Below are 25,211 nucleotides of genomic sequence, written 5' to 3'. Positions count from 1 at the left end.
TGTATGTGGGGCTGTAATTGACACATTTTCAAGTAAGAGGCTTGAGATAATCATAACTCCAGGGATTACAGAAATTCATTTATATTTTCTTAAAATAAGGATATTGCTCTTGAATTTGCATTCTCTGATGTACTTAATTTTTAGATTTTTTTCCCCTTAAATCTAATTTGAAAGTGATTTACACTTCTGAAGAGTCTAAATAATATCTGTCTTCTATATTTTGCTAGTAGTACATTCATGCTGTGCTTCCTTAACTTTACAGGAGGTTGAAACGGAGCAGTACTACAGTTTTTTCCTGGTAGAATTGAAAGAACGTGGCTATAATGGATTCTTCAGTCCAAAATCTAGAGCTAGGACAATGTCAGAACAGGAAAGAAAACATGTTGATGGTTGTGCAATATTTTTCAAAACAGAAAAGTAAGTGATGTGGTTTGCTAAGCCTTCTGTTGTCTCTTGCTATCTTCTACATAATTTCTCAGGTGGTTCTTACAAGTCACAGTTGGGCTTTAACTGTTGTTTTGTAGCCAGGCAGGGTTTTGATAAAAACCATTCCTACCCCTGGAAAGACTGGTTTATATGACAGAGATCATTCTGTGTGGGACTAGCAATAAAAATTTAACCTTGAAATATTGAGTTGAATGACATTTCATTCTGTTTGAGCAGTGCTGGTTGGGAGTTCACTGAATTATCCTTCACTTGTTGAGTGTAATAATAGAAAATGAAGGAAATAATGAAAAAATGAAGCAGATTTTCTTGCCTTTTGTGGTTTTGAGTAAAGGAATTTGTAATCCCCCAAATTGCAGAAATAAGGCCTCAGATGACATTGACTTTTTGATACATTAGCCTTTGGTAAGGCAAACAACAAGGGATCACTGCACATTTCTGTAAAAAATCCTAATCATTTAAGAGCTGCAGCACTTACTGGTTGTGTCATATTGCACTGTACAGCTTTGGATGTGATGGTAATAATGTCCCTTCCTGCTTCCATTCCTCTGTATCCATAAGTAAATGTAGGTACCAGGTTTGCAACCTAGTGGCTTGGAAAATTATTTACTCCCTCTCTGTCAATTCTGCCTATTTGAACTAGGAACAAATGCAGAGTTAGAAACAAGCATGACTTTTCTAAAATACCTCTCTCACTATCAACAAAATATTTTAATTGTATCTAAGGTACTATAAACTACATGAAAAATGCTGTGAAAATTATATCACTTGATTTCAATTTAGGATTTTATGAAATTATGTGACTGACTGAGATTTTCACATCATAAATATGTTTGAGCTTTAATTAAAAGAATTACTGATAACATTTCCAACTGTATCTGGCGGCTGAAAACAATTACATATGATGTTTTTCTTTCAGATTTACTTTGGTCCAAAAGCATACTGTTGAGTTCAATCAACTAGCAATGGCAAACTCAGAAGGTTCAGAGGCTATGCTGAACAGAGTTATGACAAAAGATAACATTGGAGTCGCTGTTCTGTTAGAACTGCGAAAGGAATTGATAGAAATGTCATGTAAGTCCCATTTCATTTATTTTCTAAATAGATGTTATGTTGTAAATAAAAAAAAAAAATCACTGTTATTATAATAAACAAGAGAAGCTAGGTTCTGCACATGAATTTGGCTTTGCAGTTTGTAAGTTCAGGCAAATTTATTTCCAAAAAGAATTTTGGGGAAAAGTCATATTGCTTAAATAATGAGGGTTTTGTTTTCCTCACTTGTATTTTTAAGGAAAAAAAAGATAAAAAAACTTGGGTGATTTTGTTGTTTGGGTTTTTTTTCTTAAAACTGTGTACAAGTATCACAGAATCAGGTGGTGTTAGTTGTGTGTTTCTGTATCATGTATCTCCATCATTTTTACTTATTTTCTTTGCTGTCATGCCTAAATAAACTGTTTGTTCTGCCCTGTCATTCTTAATTTAGGAAATGTAAATTGGCTTTATAAGTATCACAGTGGGAACCTACTCAACCTGTGTTATATTTATCCAAATGATATTTTATCAATTCAGATTGTAGCAAACAAGCCTTTTAAGAAACACTTCCAGCAAGAGAGGTAACTTAGAATGTGGACGACTTAGAATTCAGAGCTTGCTGCCTAATAAGATATGAACAGAGCCTGTTTGCTATCATAGCCTGAGGAAAGCTGCTGTAATTTTTTAGAAAAACATTATTTGCCTGTAATTAGGATTATCCATTACTTATGTTAATTTTCAGTGAATACAAAAGCATTACATGTAGGAAGATAGTCTGTTAATGGTTTTGAATGTATCATTCCTAATGCCTTCTATCAACTAAAATACTTGTTAAATGTAAGAGTAGTTACCTGACCCTCTTCATTCAAATGGTTTTAACCCTCTTGAAGTCATACTGGTATTTTATTTTTTTGTCCCCTTAAACATTTTGTTTAAATTTTTATAATAGTATTTAATGTCGCTGACTGATTTTAAATGAATAACTGATTTTAAATTTTAGCTGGAAAGCCACATCTTGGGATGGAAAAGCAGCTAGTTCTTGTAGCTAATGCACATATGCATTGGGACCCAGATTATTCTGATGTGAAGCTGGTTCAGACTATGATGTTCCTGTCCGAGGTAAAGAACATTATTGATAAAGCTTCTCGTAGTCTCAAGCCTGGTGTTTCGGGAGAGCTTGGAACCATTCCACTTGTACTGTGTGCAGATCTCAATTCTCTACCAGACTCTGGTAAGAGTTCTATTTCTTATTCTTTAGACTGTTTCAAGTGTGTAACAATTGTAAACTTTTCTGTTTGGAGAATGCATTGTTTGATAATATCATTGTTTGATAATATAAGCTCTAAGGGAAGGGAAGGAGGAGAGAGAACTGTTTCATTTGTGAGTGACCTTATTGCTTGTGCTGTAGTAAGTTTTATCTGATCTTTCAGAAGCATTTCCACTGTGATTTTGTTCCTTGTTTGTTCCTGTATTTTAAAATATCTTCCAAAAATAACTGGAAACATGAGTGTGTTGCTGATAATTCTGTTTCCTTAATTTTAAGTGTGAAAAGATATTTTACCTTTAAATTTGCTACCATACAGTCATTTTCTGTCGTGTTTTAGAACTTCTAAAATTCAATACATCCCCTTCAGAGGGGGCCTTTCCAGAGCTCTCTGTTAGCATGGGACTTTGTTTCTTGACTGCATGGCAACTTTATAAAGTGCAAGGAAAGAACACATTCAGTGGCTGCCACCTTGCTTGCTCAGGTACCCAGCTGAAGTGCTGTACTCAGGAGCCATCCTCCATCTCCATTCCTGGTCCCCTTCCTTCTGGCTCCATCTTGGCAACCCTTATCATCTGATAGGGTTTTAAGGAGCAGTTACTGCTCAGCAGTAATGGAAATGGGATTCTTTTTGATCCAAGGGAGATCAGTATCACTAGTTGTGATTGCAATGACCAGTTCATGTGTCTGGTTGTCTTCAAAACAGCTTTACTGCTTCTTTTACCTTCCAAAACTTTTAACACAGATGTTCTGAAATTGAGGCACAACCGCTGTTTTCTGTGACACAAATCTAATCAATTTGGCTCTGCAGCCTCTTTAAAGTTAACTTCTTTTGAAGCAGTGTTTCAGAAGTTGGCTTTTTTGCAACACTTCAGCTGAAGAACATTAAACAGCGGGACCTGAGCACAAAAACAAGAAGAGGCAGCCAATAACTAGCATTGATAGAATTTTACTTCTGATTTTTTTCATCTTCCCCTTCCCAATCTATGCCTTATTAATCTTCTCTTTTTTCCTAATCGAAGTGTGTCACTTTGTTCTAGGTGATATTTGCTCTTGATACACATTGCCCTGCAGTATTTTAAAAGAACTGCTGTTGACTGTACTGTGTATTGTTAAGGTTTTGGGTACATAAAGCTTAAAGTTGCATGCCTGACTTTAAGTGCCTACACTTATTTGCTGAATGTTTGTTAATACCTTCTTGTTTGTAATGTGTCTCCTCACAGGTGTTGTTGAGTACTTGAGCACTGGTGGAGTGGAAACAAACCACAAAGATTTTAAGGAACTGAGATACAATGAAAGTCTTACTAACTTCAGCTGTAATGGAAAAAATGGGACAACAAATGGAAGAATTACACATGGTTTCAAGTTGAAGAGTGCCTATGAGAATGGTCTAATGCCTTATACAAATTACACATTTGACTTCAAGGTAAGGACTTGCTTATATTTTGGAAAGGTTTTCCATTTTCAAGTGTAACTAATGTGATTTGCTCTATGAAGTTGTTACATAAGTTAATCTGTGCAGCTAAGTTCACCAAGTTTATACTTAAAACATAGCAAACTAGAATGTCTAACACTTCAGTCTCCTAGAAACCATCTTATTCTTTTTAATAACTTGCAACAGCTTTGCAAGAGTTGGGGTGCTCTTAACCTTCACTGTAAACAGAAGGAGTTTGTATTTTGATACTCCAAGCTAAATGACAGAGGCACTTAAGCTGTCAAGTGCAAGGAAATAATCCATGTTGCTTCTGGAAAAGTCTGAGCTCTCTGTTGGGAAAACAGAGATTGTTTTTTTTCCTCTTAAAAATCAGTGAAATGTGATTTGAAGCTCTCTGGGAGGTTGGAAATTGAAACCCACAAAAGCATAGCAGAAGTGATAAAGGGTGGCCTTTTCTTTTGTTTTCCTAATCTATATTGAGCATCCCACTCGATATAGGAAGAAGAAATCTCCTAAATTGTGATGTGCTATAAAGAAGGAGTGGGATATTTCATTACTTGTAATGCTGAGCTCACCTTTTGTTTGGAATAATAACTTGAGACAAGAATAAATACTGACAATAATCTTTTTTTTCCCCTCTTGTTTTAGGGTATTATTGATTACATCTTCTACTCTAAACCTCAGCTAAACATACTTGGCATTCTTGGACCTTTGGATCATCATTGGTTAATAGAGAACAATATAAGTGGTTGTCCACATCCACTCATCCCTTCTGACCACTTCTCACTTTTTGCACAACTGGAGCTTTTGCTGCCTTTCCTGCCTCCTGTAAATGGAATCCATCTCCCTGGCAGGAGGTAGTCAAATACATTTTAGAGGGCAACCTCAATCTAACTTGTACAATTGTAAAATCTGAATATAGAGGAGTGAGGTATGGCCAACAGGGATTTTTTTTCTTAATAATCTTAATCTTAAATCTAATTATTTGCTAAAGACATAGTAAAAGCCAGGTGCTATCAACAGACACAATTCTGAGCCCAATATACTTTGTATACTGTTCCACAGCGATCGGTGCATTTGCACCTTTCTTTAATACATTACAATTAACCTTCCTGTTTCTTTTCTCCAACGTGACATTTTCATGCCTTGAAATAGGGAATTGTTATACAGTGTATTCTCTTTGCACAGTTATCTGTAGCACTACTTTTTTGAGGCCAGTAGGAACATCCACAGAACATTCTCCGTACTTCACTCCCTCCTTTTTCAGACTTGTTTGTAAAATATAGAATTTGAATTTAGCCTTTATTGATTGTATATGAACAACAGAAAACCTGATTTATGAGATTTTGTACTTTAAAAAAAAAAAAGAAAAATCAGATTTGGAAAATGATTGTATTGTAAACTAAGGCTAAATTTTTATCTGTTTTCATGTGTTATAAAGGCCAGCGTGTAAAAGAGGTTGTCACAGGTTTTCTCTGCTAATGATTTGCACTGTTAGGGTTTCGTTAGCCCTTTTATACTACTTTTTATGTTCAATTGAGAACGTGGCTTTCAAAATCCAAACCTATAAAATATTAATATCTTACAGAGATAACGAAATACATTCTATTTCTGATAAAAAAAAAAGAAAGAGGCATAGAGTTCTCACAGAACAGATAAGCTGAGCAGTGAATATAAGTAGACCTGTATGGATTGAAAGTTATTGCTGATGTGTACACAGTCAGACATTTTTTTCATCTCTAACTTTTGAAGTAAAATCTAGGATACTTGTGTACAGCTTCTTCATTTCTGTTTTGAGTATTTGTCCTATCTCCACTGTGCCTGCTTAAATTTGTTCTCAACTAGCACTGCCTGTGCATGCAGAGAGATCCTGTGCATCCTCTTTTATTTTTTTAAATAATGTTAACACTTGTGAAAATTTTATGAAGATACTTTTGTATAAGCTGTGGCATCTTTTTTCCTTTGTGAAGCATTGAATATCACACTTTGGAACATGTTCAGGTTATGGGTACACAGTTTCTAGCTTCTAATGCCCATGCACTGCTTCTTTCAGTGTCATTGCACAGTGCTGTTTTTCCCACTAAGAACTACTATCATGTGGATTCTCTTTCATTTGTGTGTTCCTCAGTTTCTGAAAGTATAATTCCTTGAAGATAAAACCTAGCCCTACATTTTCTATTAATGAAGCAGTGTAAAATAAATGCGTCTTCAGTACAGGTCCCAAAGACAATTCTTCAGATCATATTTTAAAGTGACCAAGTCTTATTTTAAAGTGTCAAGCAAGACCGAAGTTATAGTGTACCCTCAGTGCCATTTGTGTCATGAAGCCAAGTATATAACAGCTTACAAATTTAACTTGTCTATTTGTATCCTGAAAGGGAGAATTCATCATCTCCTTAAACTAATACAACTTGAATAATAAATGTAAAAAAATAAAATTAATAATGGAGATAGAGCTTGGTCTTAAACAGCTTTTGTTTCAGCTGCGGGCAGGGAAGCAAAAGGACACTGAGCATTAAGAGAAAACTTTCTAAATATTGTGAATTTTTTATATATAAGAGAATTGATTGGTAATAATGATTCAAAATTTTATTGAAAAGTATCAGCACACAAGTGTGCTCAAACCGTTCTGTTTTAAGCTCAAAGAAAAATTGCAAACAGTTCGGATGTGTAAAATGTACATTTTAAAATTTCAATACGAGAAATTTTGATCTTGAATCCTTGTCTGGGACCTGATCTCTTGGGGTTATCTTGTTTTGGTTTTAGTTGTAAAAACACCAAACATGTCCAGTTTATAATCAGTACATTGAAATGCTGGTAGTATTGCTGTAGTAGATTTAATGCGTAGTGTTATTTTTTTTCTGTTTGTTTTTTGGGGTTTTTTTGTAAAGTGTGAATAAAAGGTGTTTTACTCATGTTTCCTTAATGATGTCTTGGTAATGTACATCATGACAATTTCCAGTAATGATGAGCCAATTTAGCTTGTCAGACTAAGCAAACTATTTTTGTTTTCTGATATCTGGATTGTGTAAGGAGTCCAGAAAGCTTTACAGAAGGGGAAGGGAAGCACTTACTCATTTTGTATTTTTTTAGAGGGGGATAATTTACTTTAATAGATGCTGGAGCTTGAGTGCACTTGTTAGATTCTAAAGGTTTGAGCTTTATCCAGTATGTGTTCTCCTCTATTGCTTAGTCTTAAAAAATATTTGAATTTATGACAGCATGTGAAAATATGGCCCCTTGTGCTTTTGGAGACACAACTGTTCCTGCTTAGTCACCTTATGGTCTAAGGGTCCATTTGAAAACCATTTCCTCCAGCTTTTATAGTAGTCCATCAGGTCCTGATTGAAAACCCTCTGAATCCATTGAAGACACTCCTTTGACTTCACTGGGTTTTAACTGGACAGCAGCTGTGACTCGGGGGCTGAAGGAAGGAAGGAGAAATGTTTTGAAAATAGGGAAAGACCAGATGGCACCAAAACAGAGCTGAGATAAACTTTGTCAAACAATCTCTCAAAGAAAATACATTCTTGTGTCAAACAAATCTAACTCAAAAGTCTCAATTTCCAGCTATAACATAGAATAAGGCAATAAACCGTGTCTTCACAAAATCAAGATGTTTGCTTCATAGTTTTTAACATGAAATGGTTATTTGCAATATTTTTATTCGAGGTGGTTTTGGGTGTTGCCATAATGTACCTTCAGTGTTCTTGTTGTAAAAGCACATACAGCAAAAGTCACAGAACATCCTTGGGGTTGAAAGGATTTATTTAGGTAAGACCAGGCTTTTTTCCACTTAAAATACACTCTGCCATATCTTGTCTAGTTTTATTTACATTTACCAAGAGTTCTGGGTGTCAAAGTGTAAATTGAACTACACCCTTAACTAAAACAATTGTTTAGAGTACAAGACTAATACCACGAGTTACTGCTTTTAACATAACGCAAGTAGGGGGGAAAGAGCATATAAATTGGTGTGTGTTGTAATTATTTTGTCCTTTTAGCAGCTTTAAATTAAAGGTAAAATTGGCTAGCATTGGACTGAACTGATTTTTAGAACATTGTATGCATCTTTGATGTAACTTCAGCAAATCTTTCAAGGTTGTTTTTTTTTTTTTTATAGCAGGCTTAGAAAATAGCTTATGCTTTGCTTTTTCAACCATGCAAAACCTGCATGAAAGACAAAATAATTGCAACACCATTGTGGGGGAGGGGGAAAAAGAAAACTAATTACACTGTAAAACTTTGAAAAGTTCAGTTAACCGCTTCAGTAGCAAAGCCTTTCTCATCCAGCCGGACACAGTATTTTTTAGTATGTTAACTGCTATTCTTTTCTTTTGGTTGCATAAATTTGTAACACTTAAGTGTCTTGGTATGTTTAAGTAGTGTCTAAAATAGAATATCTTAGTCTTTATTCACAGTACTTCTGTATAATGTGTAATGCACTGGACTAACTCTTGTTTACCATTCATGTAACAAAAACCAGCACATTATCTGCACTAAGCTCAAAGAATGTTGCATTTGTCTATAGGCAGCTCTTCAATAAGATAAATGGGAAACTGAATATGGTCTGATGGTAAACAAGGGCTTTTACTGTTCTCTTCAGTGGAACTTTCTTCTTGGTCAAATTTTAACTAGTTAGTATTATATTTATATACAGGGTCTTCTTTTTCTTTACCAATGTATTTTCCTACTCATAGCTGACCAATAAATCCAGTATCTGTTTCAAACCTTCTTGAAGTCTAATTCATATTTTAACTTGACTTTTAAAGGTCTTCCTCAAGAGTTACAGCCAAAGTGAGTGAAGTGTGTGAAGGGTGTAATGGAAGCATAAGGAACTTGTTAATCCCAGAAGGACCTTGCTATGCTTCCTGATCTGCACACCAGAAATCTGCTCTGGTCACTTGGGTTTGGATTGCAAAGTGAAGGCATGATCAGAAGTGCCTCCAGAGCTTGTGGAGAGCCCTGTCCAAACCTTCTCAGAGCTCAGCTCCTTGTGTTCATGGCTGGCCACCCTCTGACCCTCCAGGTCAGTCTGTAGGATCAGCTGTGCCGTGGAGGTTTTGTCTTGTCCTGTAGACCCCACTCCTTCCTTCCTCTTACTGCTCCAGAAGAACAAAGACTTGGGGTCTGACAGCAGGAAGGGATTCAAATACTCAGTTTGCTGTGGGAGGGAAACAAAGTGAAGACTTTTTCAACTTCTTTTTCAGGAATGAGATGCAGCAAACTCTTGTCTTTGGTTTATTTTCATACCCCGTTCTTTCTCTGCGGGTGCTGCTGTCTCAGTGTCTGTAACAGCCTCACTACATTTGGTGTGATGTTCCCATCACTGCCAGCAGGACACATCACACACCTGAGCACATTTGTGTGTGTGTGGAACACTGAGGCACCCAATACCTCTCCTGGCACCACTGCCCTCCTCAGAGCCCCTGTTCTGTGTTTGGTGCTGCTTTGCTATGAAATAAATTATCTACTTCTGTGTGCCAATAAATACCACAGACCCCACAATGTTCAGCTTGTTTGTAGGTTTAAAATGTGCTCTGTTGAAGCAGCTGTAAGTCCCCAGCAGTGTGATGGGTCCCTTTGCAGGCCTAGCTATGATTTCTCTTTGGTTTTGTGTCTTGGGTGAGATGTTAATTCCCAACACATTTGCAGGATTGCCACTAGATGGTGCGGGAAACACAGATTTCAGCTGCACACAGCCTGAACCTGCTTCACTGCGTGCACAGAGTGTGCCTTGTAGAATTATTCTAAAGAATATTTGTGGGAATTCAGGCCCAGGGATGAACCTTTTCTAGTGGCAGCAGCTGGTTTGGTAACTTCCATGCCAATTAATACTGGTTTTGTAAATCCAGCTGTCATGATGGGAGTGAAAGGGACCTACTTGGTCCTCAGTGACAAAATTATTCAGTAGGGCCTTCCCTTGTTGCATTAATCAATCTACTTAAGGTTGTATTTTCAGGTGAGCACAGTTGTTACATGGTTCCAGACTGGAGTTTACAAGCTCCTAAATAGAATGTGCAAACCTGACATGTAAGTATGGGGAGAGCTGTTTGTAGGAAACTGCCAAAACTAACAGAGAGGCCAGTGTCCTTGTCAGAGAATGTGGGGAGAAAGCAGCACCTCTCCCTCAAAGGCAAAGGACTGAGCTGAGCCTGTGTCCTGTCATCAGCCAGGTCAAAGAAATCTTGCCTTTGCTTAACTTGCAGTAAAATAACTGGAGCTATTTTAATAGAATTGACTGCACAACCTCTCTGGACAGACCCTGATTACTGGTCCTTCATACCCCATATCCACTGGCTGTTCAGTGACAGAAAAAAGTTGGATTTGGGCCTTCTAGGGTGAGAAGCTCCCAAATCAAAGCAGTTAACAGTGTGGCTTGTCTTTTCTACTGGCACTGGTGAGGCAGAGGAACCTTAAAACTTGTGAAATTGAGCCCAAAGAGAGAAAGGTAAGTGGAAAGGACAAGACTCAGCCAGGTACATGAAGTGACCTCTTGGGAGAAGCCATACTTCTCTAAAGGTGAGTGTTCTGGTTCTTTCCTTGCTTTTCATCCTCCTTTCCCAACCCAAGGGCAGTAATGGTTTACTCTCTAGGTGTTCCCTTACTCTGTATAGAAAGCAGTAAATCTAATTAAGCTATTTATAGGGATCTTTGGTACAGTTGAATATTTTCTTATTCCAAAATAAGCCTAGTGTTCTCACAGTTTATCAGTTTTTAAAAGATAAGGTACATTTGGGTGACATCTTCCTAGTGTATCAGTGGACAGCACTGATTTATTTCAAAAAGCTAGATATTTATTGTAAAAAAGCACACACTACAGAAAATAAAAACATACACACCCTCCTTCTGGGTTTTAGTGACCACAGAGATTTAAGTAACACAGAGGTCACTTGATGAGGCTGCACTTTTTTTTTTTTTTTAATATAGTTTTATGTTTTCTCTGCAGTTTTCTGGTCTCTGGGAACTTGCCAGGCTCCAGTGGTTTGTGAGAGTGCTTCATGGTGGTGGGGTGCTGGGAACCAAATCCTTTCCACACTTGTGCACTCATGTGTGTCATGGGGTGTGTGTGCTGCCAGCCATGGAGCAGCTGCTGCAGGCCCAGAAGGATGAATTACAGATTATTGAGCAAGGGAAACCAATGGAGATGGTGAATATTTGCCTAATTCTGAAAACTGAGCTTCAGGGGAACCTCATCCCACTCCAGAGCTCTCTGGAAGGAGGCTGCAGCCCATGGGGGTTGGTCTCTTCTGCAGCAGCACAAGAGGAAATGGTCTGTCAGGAAAAGTTTACATTGGATATTAGATTTCTCTAGAAATTTATTCATGCAAAGGGTAGTTAAGCATTGGAACAGGCTTCCCAGAGAAGTGATGGAGTGGCCACCCCTGGAGGGATTTAAAGGATGTTTAGCTGTGGCCCCTGGGGACAAGGTGGGCTTGGCAGGGCTGGGTTAATGGCTGCCCAGGTTTCCAGTGGATAATAACAGCAACACCCAGGAAAACTCCACTTGCACTGCCCAGGGAGACAAGATCAAATCAAACATGCTTTTCTCCTTCAGCTGCTCTTTGATTTTCAGTTTCTACTTCACAAATTTATGCTTTTTCATGTCCTTTGCAGTGTTTAAGTTGGTGTGTGAGGCAGCTGAAGGTTTTCAGTGCCTTAGCTGTTCTCTGAGAGGCTGCACCCTGTGTAGGTGGGGGCTATGCCTGCTAATGCTTGCAGGTTGTAAACTAGGAGTATTTCTGGTGTAAATTGAGGTGGTAGACTACAGGAAGGATTGGGATTACCCCGTGTAACATTTTCTCTCCCAAGTGGAATTATTTATCCACAGACCAGTGAGGGAGGAGGAAGATGAACAAAAGGTAGAAATTTGGGTCTTGGCCCAAAACAGCCAACAGGAAATTTTCCATTGACTCCACTGGGCTTTCACAGGGCAAACACAATCAGGAGCACAGAAAATGAAAATCCCATGTGCAGCCTGTCTTCCTGAGACCTGTCCTCACTCCCCAGAGCCCTGCAGGCACCAGGGCAGTGTCTGACCTGTGGCACCCAACACAGGATTCACATCCCACTGAACAGAGTTTGCATTTTTGGTGGGTCCTGTGCCAAGACTCTGGCATGGCTGTACAATTTAATTAAGCTTTCAATTTGATAGTGTGAAAACTGCAGTTTCAACTTGTTCCATCAGCCTCAGGAGTCATCCAGCCTTTCCCTTACATTTGTCCATGTACTCATGTCCTGTAGGAACTGGTGAAATGAAAAAAGAGAAGGAACCACCTGGCACTGCAACACGTGTTCCTCTTTTACCTCTGTGATTATTTGCTTGCTCTGAAAAATCTGTTCCTATATAATTATTTTTTTCTTATACGTTTGGGTAATCTTTTTCCCTAAGTAGGAATGATTCCCATCCTACAGAAAGCAGAAATAATTCCAAAAGCCAGAACTGACTGAAAATCCTGGGTGTCTGGGTGGTGGAGCAGGTCACTCCTGCAGTCCCCAGCTTGGACTCTGGGGTTGGTTCTGCTCCCTCTTGTCCTGCAGGAGAGAATCTCATCCCATGAGCTGAGGGACGTCAGCAAGGGTAAAACTGCTCTGCATTGAGCAGAAAGATTCATTTCTGTGCAGATCAAATGGTGTGAGGAGGGTACAGAGCCATGGCCTTGTCCTGCTGGAGCTCCTCTCCACAGCAGGATGAGCAATGTCCCTTCAGTCTGTCAGGAGCATTGGCTCCCTCCTGTCCCCAGCACAAGGAATGCCTGTGGTGCAGGGCTTTGTTTCCACAGTGATTTTAAAGGTACTGTACTGCTGGCCTGGAACACTCTGTACAAGGTTCTGAGAGCAAGGACTTCTTGAATACATCTGCAAATGTTCTGATCCATAAAGATACCTAAGTCTGTCTTGTCTGTTGAGGTACAATGGAGCTGAGAGACCTTGGGAGCTCCTTTGGGTCAGGATGTGCAAAAAACACTTCTCTAAAAAAAAACAAAACCAATTATGTGTGACAAACTCCTGTGTAAATGTGGTGCTTGATACTGTTGATGAGAAAGGAAAGAATTCTAATAAAGGCTAATTACAATGTTTGGTTTGATAGCTGGGGCCTCACAGCCCCCACAGGTCTCAAAGTGAGTCAGGCCATATTAGCCATTACTATTTCTGGAAGAACAGGGAAAAAGGAAATGATAAAAATATTTTCAATTTCCCTTTGAAAATAAATTGCTAGAATTAGTATTAGATACAAGAAAATGTGACTAGGCGGTTTGGGGAGGGTTTGTTTCTTAGTCAATTTTGGGCAGCAAATACAAAAATGAGTGGCTTCAAACTGACAGAGGGCAGGGTTATATTGGGTATTAGGAAGTTCTTCCCTGTGAGACCCTGGCAAAGACTCCCAGAGAAGCTGCGGCTGCTCCATCCCTGGAAATATTCAAGATCAGCCTGGATGGGGCTTGGAGAAACCTGCTCTAGTGGGAGATGTCCCTGCCCATGGCAGGGGGCTGGAATGAGATGATCTTTAAAGTCCAAACCATCTATGATGCTATGAAAATTTGGAATACAATGGGCATCACAGATTTTGCCAAGCCTAATGGGGTGATGTTTAAATGTTTTTCTTTCTAGCTTGTATCCTTTGCAATGCACTGTAGGAAGGAGGCTTCATCTTAGGGCACAAAATCCAAAGATTTCTCTTGCCTGTCTGAGATCACCAGGTAATTTTCTGCTGCCAGCATGAGCCTCAGAGAGACTTTTCTCTCAGCATGCTGTTGTTGAGGACAGTGCAGTTTAATGAAGTGAACTGATGTGCTCAGAGCAGCTGCACTGCCCTTGCTGTCACATGCAGTGCCTTGTGCCTGCTGGCCAATTGTGCCAGGAGCACTTCTGCATGTCAGAAAAATGTGCAGGGATTATGGATGTTTGTCAGCATCTTTCTACTGAAAAATAAAGCCTAGGAAAAGGTTATACTGGGCACCCCAGCCTCCACCTTCCACCTCCATGGCAAGTCCCACCTTGGAGCACTGGTGCAGCATCTGCCAACCTGGAGAGTGAGCTCTATTCCAGAATCCTGAGGATTTTGCTCCTCTTTTCCTTGTTGCAAGACCTAACCTGTTTGGCTCTCTTTGGTGGTGGAAACCACCACTCCCATTATCCCCCTAACACTTCCCTATGATACCACTGTTGGCTTCTGGATCCAGCTATTCACCCCACATATTTTCCTGGTTAACACTATTGTACAGTTATATAATTAATTTGGTTAATTATGCTTAGAAGAGTTTCAGGGTGGAGACACAAGCAGCGCATCTGCAGCCAGTTTATTGTGTGGTTCATTCCCTTCTTGAGAAATTGTTGATCTGAAGCTTAGAGGCAGCACAGAAAGGAAACTTTCATTTTCTGCCTTTAAGATGACAAGGGGAGGGTTTTGCTGAGCGCTGCAGCAAGGATCAGTTGTCACTTTGGTCTCAAGAACTTCCTAGAGCAGGCAGTGCTTTATTATTCCAGGGAAGAGAAGACACTTTGCAATAGATCCTGCTATTTGTTGTTGCTATAAAAAGCCTGGGAAAGGGAGGTGGGGAGGAATCTGTTCTAAACCCAGCTCAGCCCTTCAGGGAAGCACAACACTTCATTTCTCTTGTATTTCTTTGACCCAGTTAGCATTGCACAAAAGTTCCTGATCACAGGACTGTCTAATCCTCTCTTGGATCCTGCTGAATTTTATCTTGTTGACATCCTGCAGCAATTAATTCCAGGAGCTGACCCTGCACAGCAAGGAGGGTGCTGTTTTCTGTCTGTGTGCCCTTGTTCCAGCTCTGAGCAGGGGCTGCACGGAGGGTCAGCACAGGATCTGGCACCTGAGGCAGGGATGTCACCAACCCTGGAGGGCTGGGGATGCCTCACAGCCCAGCACACCTGAGGGAAAGCTGAGCATTGACTGAGCAGCTCAAATGCCACCAGAGCCTGGCTGTGCTTTATGTCAGCTCGTGGTGCCTGAAGGAGCAGGGGCAGTGATGTTTGTGGGGAGAGCTGGGACTGAGCCAGGCTGGGAGAGCTGCTCCCCATCAACTCTTCTGGGCAGGAGCAGGAACTCACCTGCAATATTTGTACCACCAAACTCTTCTTACCTGCAGACAGTGCCAGTCACCACCACTGGCACAGTCACCCCCAGTGCCGCTTAGACCCCATCTGTCCTAAGCTAGAGTCTAGATGGATGGATGTTTGGGTATTAGGAAGTTCTTCCCTGTGAGGCCCTGGCAAAGATTCCCAGAGAAGCTGTGGCTGCTCCATCCCTGGAAATATTTAAGGTCAGGCTGGATGGGGTTTGGAGAAACCTGGTCTAGGGGAAGATGTCCCCACCCATGTGGGGACCTGGATGTTTCTGGATCCAAAACTGACAATGATCAGGCCTGTGCTTGTATTGGCTTCCCCTAAAAAAACAGTTTTATTTTTTACTGTTTTGCACAGCTGGCTCTGTGAGCAAGGACCATGTGCAGGTTCCTTTGCTCTTTGTGCAAATCCAGCTCAATCTGAAGCTCCCAGCTCGCCCCACTAAATGGCTGGAATGGTTTGTGGGCTCAGCATTCAGGGGTGCTCACTCTGCATTTCCACAGCCCCAGCTCCACAGGGCTGGGCTGGCACTGCTGGGCAGCCATGAAGGGCACTGGTGAGCCAATATCACAATTTATTCTGAGCAGTTTCTGCTGATTCTGTAGCATGACCTGAGGGGGAGTGTGAAGAACATCTGGAGCAAATTTGGTATTTCTTTTGTAATTTCTTTGGAGCCTGGACATTTGAGATGTGGCATCTCCCTGTTCTGAAGCTGAGCTAGTGGAGCTCAGCCAGTGCTCATTGAGTGAGTTGGAACAATATAAAAACACAAAATAATTAAGGTTGGAAAAGCCCTCTAAGATCACTGACTTCAGCCCAGCACTGCCAAACTCACTGCTAAGCCATGTGGGTTCCCAAGTGCCACACCTACATGGTTTTTAACACTTCCAGGGACAGTGATTCCACCATTTCCTTGGCAGCATGTTCCAGGGCTTGACAACCCATCCAGAAATTTTCCCAATATGAAATCTAAACCTCTCCTAATCTAAACCCAGCTTGAGGCCCTTTCCTCTGGTCCTGCCACTTGTTACCTGGGAGGAGGGACCAGCACCCACCTGGCCACAGCCTCCTGTCAGAGGGTTTTAGAGCAGCCCAGCACCTCTCTGTGAACCATGTTCTGTCCCACATCCTCACCATCCAGGAAAAAACAACAAAACACTCAGCTGAGCACGGCTGACCTGCAAATGTGACATTGTGCTGGCAGATGAGATGTGGCCGTGTCCCTGCTGGCTCCCTCTGCTCTCCCCCTGCCTGACCATGGCCCTGCAGAGCAGGATTTGCTGGTCCCGAGGGACAGAGCCCCTGCAGGTGTGTGAGGCACAGGCAGGTAAAGCCCTGTGGTTCACACACAGCTTTTGCTGAGCTCACAGCAGGCTGGTGGGGCTTTCAGCTGGGTTAATTTAAAAGCAAAGACAAGAAACAGTGGATGCAATGCTAATACACACAAATAAATAAAGTAATAATTTGATTTTTCTCATCAGCTGCTCTTAGAAATCTGTGCTTTGAATGCAGCACCCCATTATCCCCATTAAAAGCCCATTCCAAAGCACTTAAAGGCTCCCTTTGATTTAAATGGCATTTGGTCAAAATTTATGAAGCAACAAGCTGGTATTCTAAAAATGCCCAGTCTTTCTACAGCTCTTTGCAACAGCCCTAGGAAGCATTGCCTCCAGGAGTATTAATTCCAGGAAGGCTGCAATTACCAGGAACAATATCTCTCTATTTACACAACATGTATTTTGCATCAGCTCTAGCTCGTGTCAAGCAAATTAGATTATCCTTGAGAATCCCTGAGCACGGGGAAAGGCCACAAGCCCATGTGGCACTTCAGGGGTCATCCCTGCTGTCAACTGTGGCCCAGATAAGTGATGCCAGCCACAAAAACACACGTGGGCCCTGGTGAGCAAGGCAGGGCCTGAACGTTCTGTCTCTCCAAACACAAGCAGCAAAGCTTTCAGCCATCACTTCAGAGCTCTCCTCTGCCCATGGTTACAGCTGCAAATGGAAAATACAAAACACTTTGCCATTAATCACAGTGCTGATGGTTCAGTCAAGGTTTCGTTCAAAGCTAAGGGATTCCTGCTTAGTCACTAAATGCAGTTTAACTTCATTCTGCACCATGATAAATGAAGTAGTCTCTGCTCAGGAAGGCTCAAAGTTAATTAAAATATGCCCTTAATGAGCAATTAGGCCCAAATGCAGGCATTTCAGGGCAGGGGGAAAGCCTGAAGCACCCCCCACAAAGTCCCTGCTTGCTGCTGAGCTGTCCTTGGGTTTTGCCTCGGGCTCAGGTCTGATCTCCTTTAAAGGTGGGAGCTTTAAGTTTTCCTTGGAGCTTCAAGAATTGGACTTTTTTTTTCTGAAATCAAAAATAGCTGCTTTAACCCTAACTTTAGACTTAAAGACCTTTTTGGGAACTGATTTTGCTAGCCTTGCTCATAGCCCTCCAGCCTCTCCCTGCTTGTGTGCAGCCCTTTGATCTGCTCCTGCTTGTCTCTCACGTTACAGTCCCTGTCTGTAATCACGCTGCACTGCTCAGATTTCGGTTTGTTTATCACCATCTCTCTTGCTGGCTGTGTGGGCACAGCATCACTCCTGAGTGGGTGAGGCTCTCTGTGCTGCAGGAGTTTCTGAGCTCCTGCACTGCACAGGTCTGATCATCACGGAGCTGTTTATTCCTCACCTTTGGTTTCAGCTGATGGGTATCTTTGTCACTTAAAGACAAGAATCTGAGGAAAAAGTGGGACAGTTTTCCTTCTGCCTTGCCATCTCTGGTTTGTAAATTCTGGTCATGATTTTCTGTGTCCAAACGCATTTACGGTTTGCAGCAGGGAGAGGCTGCATGACCATGCAAGCAAAATTGCCATGAATGCTCACAGTTTGCTGTGAACTGGATGTGAAGTCTGAGACTGAAAGCTGCTGGTGGGATTTGGATACCAATTCCCCATTCAAATTAATCCAAATCCCTTTGGCAGTCCTGATGATCTCAATAAATGAGATTTTTCTGCCAGTGACTTCAAATGCAGAGCCTGCCATGAGATTGGCCGTGGAAGCAGCACGGCTTTTATCTCTCTCTGTGACCTAAATTCCCAGATAAGGTTTTCTTTCTTGTCTGGAAGCACTTCTGAGCAGGCAGCAACTTCTGCAGGCTGATCCTGACCAGTGATTCCTCAGGGGCTGTTCTGCAGAGAGGGAGGAGGGGGAGCATTTTCTGATGGCCCAGGTGAGCACCCATGGGGAGAACAGGGAGAAAAGTGCTGTGTAACCACAGGCCACGTTATCCCACCCAACAGCATCCATTTGTTTTGCTTTGGTAGGGGTGCAGGCTCCCTCAGCAGCTGGGGGGCAGAGAGGCTGTGACAGGGAGGGACAAGGCTGCCCCAGTCCCCATCCCCTCCCTGAACCAGCCCCAGGTACACCTGCAGCAGGTGGATGATGTTGTACAGCTGCAGAACTGCCTTGTCCAGGGGACTGGTGCCTCTTTAATTGTCCAGTGATTTCACAAGGACCAACATGGGAATTTCTGCAGAGCTGATGGTGAAGAAGGTGAGGACTGTGCTTTTCAAAAGAGGATTTAAGTGAACTTGGATAGAGAAAACTCTCCCTGTCTGCTGCCTCTGTCCTGTGTTAAACCAGCTTTTCTTTTCTTACCTGTCACAGCTTTTACTGCACAGCTGGGATTCCTCAGCCTGGGGCTCCTGACCCTGCTGGGAGCTGCCCTGCTCATCACTGGCACCACCAGCCCCACATTTCCCTCCTCCCTTCCCTGCCTTGCCACTTCTCAGACCCTAATTTACCCCTCTGTCTCTTTGCCCCCATCTTTGCTGCATCCCAGCAGCTTTGGCTCCTCTTTAAAACCCAGCTGCTTGAGCAGAATCTCAATTTTTACTGAAGTATTCTCCAGAAAGAGCCAGTTCACTCCAAAGCTTCCCTGCTCCAAACCTGGCTGCTCCTGGAGCTAACACTGTGTTTTTGAATGGTTCCAGCTCTGAGCCCAACCCTGCCACCACCCCAGCCCCCCAAATCTGCTCCCAGTCCCACGTCAGAGGAGTTGGAGGCTTTTCCCAGCCTCCTGGGCTGCATCTCTCTGCTGCTGTGCCTCTTTGCTCTGGAGACAGAAGGTGATGGGTTTCAGGGGGGCAGAGACTTGCAGGATTGTGGCAGCTGAGAGGAAATCCCAGCCCTGGGCAGCAGCTGCTGGAGGGGTGAGGTGTGAAGGCCTTTGGTGACCTGGCAGAGTGAGGAGGTGCTTGCGTGGCAAGGCACAGCGCAGCCTGTGTGCTGTGGATCAGCCCAGCACTAAAAATAATGCCCTGTGGAATGCAGGATGGAAACAACAACTGGATGGAAGGATTTTATTTGTTTCCTCTGTCAAAAGCAGTGATACATGCAGTTGGCACAAGACTTGTTAGGCATTAGAGTCATAAATATTCACATGGAGAGGAATTTAAATGACAGCAGAGCAGTGAGGACAAGCATTGCTTAAACCCCAGCATTTACCTGAGAAGGGAGGGACAGGTGTGGAGGAGGCAGAGCAGGCTGGGACCTCCTGGGTTCAACTTTCTCCATCAGCTTTAATGAGTGCTGGAGCCACCTTCACTTCCATTCTTGCGGTGTGGTTAGTTCAAAAACAGAGCTGAGAAGCAGCTCAGCTCCATAGCACTAATGAGTTTCAACAGGAGAAAAAAATATTTGAGGTAAGAGATGTGAGGATGAGAAGCTCAAACACTCTCACCTTTTGATCCTTGAGCATATTTACACTCATGTTGGTGCTGAGTAGAAATTGCTTTTTCACTTAATCTGCTTGAGGGTGGTTTGGAAATCACTTGTGAGCATTTTTATAATTGCAGCTTTCCAATGCTGTTTTTCATCTTAGCTGCTGTTGAGCAAACAGCCTGGTCCCTCTGCTCTCCACTGTGCCAAAACATTTATTCCTAGTAATAATCAGGCTGGTATTGCTTTGCAGTTTGCTCAGCTACATCTCCTGACTGGCTACAGAGAGTGTGACACCAGAGTGTGACATCAGAGTGTGACACCAGACACAGGTGGGTGAGGTTGCTCTGACTGCAGGAGAAAGTGCCAATGGCAGCTCCTCTGATGGAGAAGTCTCTGTGGCAGTGAGGGGATGTGCCCACTGCCCCATGCCAGGGCCTTCCAGCCCTGTGGGAATGCTTCTTTTCCTGCAGACATCCCAGGTAGCAATTCCATCAGCACGAACTGTTTGTATGTGCTGTGTGCTGGGTGGTTGGGACATGCACATTTGCTTTTTCCATGTCTCAGTCTTGCAGCACGAAGCAAAGCTCAGTCAACACCATCAGCATGGTCAGCTGGGTGAGAACACAGGAGCACAGGTATGAAGGGAAACACAAGTTATTATTTTACATTCAGGTTCTATCAGCAGCAGCCCAGCATCCCTGGGCTGCCCCTCAGCCAGGGCTGCTCTTCTGAGCCTGGAGAGCTCTGTGTGGGCTCCTGGGCCCCACACCTGAGCAGCAAAGCCCGTGGGTGCCCGTGGTGAGCAGCCTGGCTGTGGCAGTGCAGAGTCCCACACGATGCCTGCTTACAGCTGGCTCCACAGCAGCCACAGCCCAGCACAGCAAAGCCCACCAGGGCCCCCAGCTCTCCTCCTGACAGGGCTGAGTCCAGGAGTAAAGGGAACACAGTTGGGACAGGGTGAGCACCAGGAAAATCCCCACCCAAGGAGTTGTAATATTCTCCACCTTGCCACCAGCAAATCCTCATAAACGACTTCTTATGATTTTTAAGAGATAATTCTTTATGCTGCTGCTCTAGTGGGTGACCTCTCCTGGGATCCTGGTGCTGAGGCAGGGATCTGTGATGGGTCTCCCAGTAAATGTGTGTGTCAGGGAGTGCATTTCCTACTGTCCGAGCCTTGGGCAAAGGGCTCCTTTCTGGATAGCTGTGCTCTAGTGTCAGCAACATCTGCCTGCTTGGCACTGGAACTTCAGTGTTCCCACTTCTTCTCCAGCACAGATGGGATTTGTGTTCTCTCCAGCTCTCTCCAGCTCTTCTTCATGCTCAGGGCAGTTCTAGGCAGTAGGTGGGAGGAAATGCTTCATGAACTGTTGCCTTTCCAAAATAAGAACTGATTGCTGTTTCCTTAGCAGATGAGACCCTGAATTGTCCCTTTGCCCATGGATGAGGGATATGATGGATCACAAGAGTCTGCCTGACTCGCATGCATGTTCAAGCCATGTTTTCTGTGTGAGGACTCCAGGGAGAGCTGCTAGAGCACAGGGTTGGTTACATCTTGTGAATAAAATTATTCTGAGCAGCTACTTCTTCACACTTCAGCAATGGCTGGGAGCAAACAAGCTTTTATCTTTGCTTCTTTCCAGATGCATCTGTGCTCTGAAATCCAGTTATGGATGGTGGCTTTTTTAGGTACCTGGAAAGACTGGAAGTATCTCTGCTTAGTGGGAACATCACCCATGACATTTTTGTGACACTGAGAAGTTTTTCTTCCTTCTTTTTCATCTATGCCTGCTGTATTGAGCAAATTCTGCTTTCCTACAAAGCAGGGCAGGGCTGGGTTTCCTGCCACCTTCTCTCTGGCTGAGGGTGCTAATTGCTCTTCAGAGTTAACAAACATGGGACCGTTTTCTTTCTGGCTGTGATTATTCCCTAAAACTATTCCCTCATCCCTTCTGAGATATCTCATCTCTGAGCATACTGCTTCTTTCTGAACTGGCCTTGGGGAGGGAAGCCTTGGAAAACTGAACACTCGTGGAAAACTGGTTTTCCCTGTGCTTTTTTCTTCCAGGTTTGTGGGATGAAGGTCACCATTTGGGGCAGAAGAGTTGCACTCTGAGTAACCAGTGCTGGCACTTTCACCATTGGAAGAAGCCTTGGAGGAGCAAAGATTTCCTGCATTGGTGTAAATTTGTTCCAGGGGATCCTCTCTGGACCAAAAGTCGCTTTCTGCAGGTGGGACTTTTCCCAGTGGCACCACACTAGAGATGAAATTGGTCAATTTACATTTTGACCTTTCCTGCTGCGTCCCCACAAGCGATGGAGAACCTGACACATCCTCAAGGGTCTTCAGGGTCTTTCTGTCCTTACCCTTACGTCTGCTTTCCAGAAGGGCTGGGAAGGTGGGTCTGGCGAGGTGGCAGATGGACTGGATGTAGTCATCACTGGAGTGTGAGTCTGGGCTGGCTGCAGCACTCTCAGCACACTTGGGGTTGCTGCTGGGCTCCTCCATTGCTTCCTCGTGGGTTTCCCGAATGGTTGGGAGAGGCTTGGAAAGGCTCAGCCTGATGCGGGGTGCCATGGCTGCAAAGAGCAGAGCAGAGCTGATCAGCATGTGAAAACCTGCCCTGGTATAGAAACCCTGGCCTGGCTTCTGCCTGAGCCACCTGATGTCTTCTCGAGGTAAACATGGCTGGTAACAAAAACCGCACTTTGAAAGTTTGCTGGCAGTACTTTCATATCCATGGCTTCATAAATGTGCCAAAGAAGCCAGGTCATTAAATGTGGCAGTAAATAGAGGGTTCATTAAGGAGATCAGCAATGGTGCTCTCTCCCTCCTTAAGCAATGCAAGGCAGCACAGCTGGAGAGGAATGGGGCAGAGGCATGAGCTTCTCACTGCCCTTGGGGGAGCAGCAAGGCACAAACTGCTGTCCTTATTAATCTCCATGTCTGTTCACTGTGACAGGGCTCTGACTGCACCCTTAGCCCAAGCAGGAGCTGAACCCAGCAGGAGAGAGCTGCCCTGCCCCTGTGGGGAGCACCACCTACATAAAGCAACATTACAGCGGTCCCTTCTAGAAACTGTAAGAGAGAATGTACAGGGTCACTTTTATATATATATATATATATAAAATTTATTTATTTTATTTTTTTAATGTAGTTCATAAATGTAGTTATGAAGAGGTAGGTCCTCCCCTAAGTGCATACATAGAGTCAAAGGGATTTAATTAATATTTAATTTATATTCAAATACTCATCCTCAACTCATTTTAGGGTGGATTTCCATCAAACTGCTCCTACTACTCAGTTAAATATATTGAATTACAAATTTTTCTGTATATTTTGTGCTGCAGTGTTTTCTAACTGTACTGATTTTTTATTTTTTTTCCAAACACTCCCCTCTGTGCTTTGCTTATCTGCCCTTCTGGCAGAAATGACCACACTGCCTGGATGATTTTTTTTTTTTTACTGCTTCTCCCAATGAAATTTGTATGTGACTAATCTGCAGACACAATATAGCTTTGTTGTGTGATTAAACGCAAAAGTGCTTTGCTGGCTATTTTAATGCCTTGCTTGTCATTGCTGTAAATAAATCTGGCTTTGTTGAGCCTCCCTGCAAAGCTGCAGATCACACACGGAGCACAAATGAGCAGCTCGTGCCGAGCTCGCCGGGTCCGTCCCTGCCCAGGCTGCTGTGGCCCTCCCTGCTTTTCCTATGTGCTGCTGGAACAGCCAGCCAAGCTGGGATTTGCTGCCCTGAGAGCAGGAGATGCTTGTTTTAAACCTCAGGGCCCTTTTAGTATCCTTTTCCCTGCCTGCTCTGTTTCTCTCATGTCTCCAAGCCTTGAAGGAAAGGTTTATTCCTTCTTTCCCCCCCAGTCCCGGCCTGAGCCCGGCAGTGTCAGAGCCGGGGCCCGGCAATGAGAGCGAGGATGCTGCTGGCGAGGGGCGCGGGCATCCCCTGCTAAACCCCGATAGCGCTAATCAGCAACTGAGTCCTGCCAGCACGCCCTTCCTCCGGAAGGAAATTTAAATCACCTATTTGCAGGTAAAGAACTCTTCCGATGAAGGGATGGATCAGATCCCGCCTGGCCGCGATCCCCTTGGCCCTGGGCACCTCCTGCGGCCCCCGCGGAGCTGCGCCCGCTGCCTGCAGCCCTCCCACCGTGCCGTGAGCATCCCTGGCTGTCAGCACCCCGGGTATCCCTGGCAACCCCCGGCACGCAGCCCGCGGCCAGACCCGCTCCCCTTACCTGGGCTGCTGCGGTCTCCCCCGGCTGCGCGGCTCTGCCCCGCTCCCCGCTCCCCGCTCCAGCACGGAGATGTGCTGTCTGACACCAACCCATGCGCCAGCTCCCAGCCTCAGTCAGCTGATCCCGCTGCCTGTTGTGTTGCTGCTGCTAAATATATCCCGCTGGCTGCCTGCCCTGCCGAGCCGCAGCCGCCGGGCGCCCAGGCAGGCACCGGGGCAGCCCGCGGGCACCGGCCGGGAATGGCCATCCCACACCCCAAATCCCAAATCCCACATCCCCGTGGCTCATTGCCCGCCGGGAATAGCCATCCCACACCCCAAATCCCTGCGCCTCTTTGCCGGCCGGGAATGGCCATCTCACATGCCAAATCCCACATCCCTGCGGCTCATCGCCCGCAAGGAATGGCCATCCCACATCCTGCATCCCAAATCCCTGCGGCTCATCTCCCGGCCGGGAATGGCCATCCCAAATCCCAAATCCCTGCAGCTCATCGCCCGCTGGGAATGGCCATCCCACATCACAAATCCCAAATTCCTGTGGCTCATTGCCCGGCTGGGAATGGCCATCCCAAATCCCTGTGGCTCATCTCCTGGCCGGGAATGGCCATCCCACATCCCAAATCCCAAATCCCTGTGGCTCATCACCCACTGGGAATGGCCATCCCACATCTCACATCCCTGTGGCTCATCTCCTGGCCGGGAATGGCCATCCCACATTCCAAATCCCTGCAGTTCATTGCCTGGTGACCACTCCCCGTGCAGAAGGGACCGCGGAGCTGCGGCCGTGCTGCAGGAGGGGAAGGGCTGCCCATGCTCCAGGCTGGGTGGGAAAAGAGGAGATGTAGCTCCTTCATGCTTTATTGCTGGAAGGGGAATCCTTAGGGATTGGGGCTGTTTTTCTTCCTTCTCTGCCTTATTTTGTGAACAAATTTGTGCTGGTTTTCCCAAGAGGCTGTGGGTGTTTGCAGCTTCTTTAGCG

At 43.9% G+C, this 25,211-nt stretch overlaps 2 protein-coding genes across 3 annotated transcripts in view; one reads left to right on the top strand and one right to left on the bottom strand.

Annotated features, from left to right (window-relative positions):
- CNOT6 (CCR4-NOT transcription complex subunit 6) overlaps positions 1 to 8,909 on the top strand; it is a 32,681-nt gene extending 23,772 nt beyond the window's left edge. For both annotated transcript variants that reach the window (XM_064724938.1, XM_064724937.1), the window contains exons 8-12: positions 263 to 417; positions 1,364 to 1,518; positions 2,477 to 2,707; positions 3,964 to 4,166; positions 4,824 to 8,909. In XM_064724938.1, coding sequence (XP_064581008.1) covers positions 263 to 417; positions 1,364 to 1,518; positions 2,477 to 2,707; positions 3,964 to 4,166; positions 4,824 to 5,036 — 957 coding nt within the window. In that variant the 3' untranslated portion in view covers positions 5,037 to 8,909. The remainder of the gene's footprint in view (positions 1 to 262; positions 418 to 1,363; positions 1,519 to 2,476; positions 2,708 to 3,963; positions 4,167 to 4,823) is intronic.
- Positions 8,910 to 19,607: 10,698 nt separating this feature from the next.
- LOC135453630 (uncharacterized) lies at positions 19,608 to 24,379 on the bottom strand. The gene is made up of 2 exons (XM_064724882.1): positions 24,234 to 24,379; positions 19,608 to 22,562 (listed from the first exon to the last, which is right to left on the bottom strand). Exon 2 carries the CDS (start codon positions 22,558 to 22,560, stop codon positions 21,571 to 21,573), a length of 990 nt encoding a protein of 329 aa, XP_064580952.1. The 5' UTR covers positions 22,561 to 22,562; positions 24,234 to 24,379; the 3' UTR covers positions 19,608 to 21,570.
- Between the last annotated feature and the right edge of the window lie 832 nt (positions 24,380 to 25,211).

The sequence above is a fragment of the Zonotrichia leucophrys genome, chromosome 13 (assembly GCF_028769735.1).
Source record: "Zonotrichia leucophrys gambelii isolate GWCS_2022_RI chromosome 13, RI_Zleu_2.0, whole genome shotgun sequence".
Taxonomy (NCBI): Eukaryota; Metazoa; Chordata; class Aves; order Passeriformes; family Passerellidae; genus Zonotrichia; species Zonotrichia leucophrys.
Note: the sequence above shows the minus strand (reverse complement) of the source record. Positions and strands in the feature narration are given on the sequence as shown.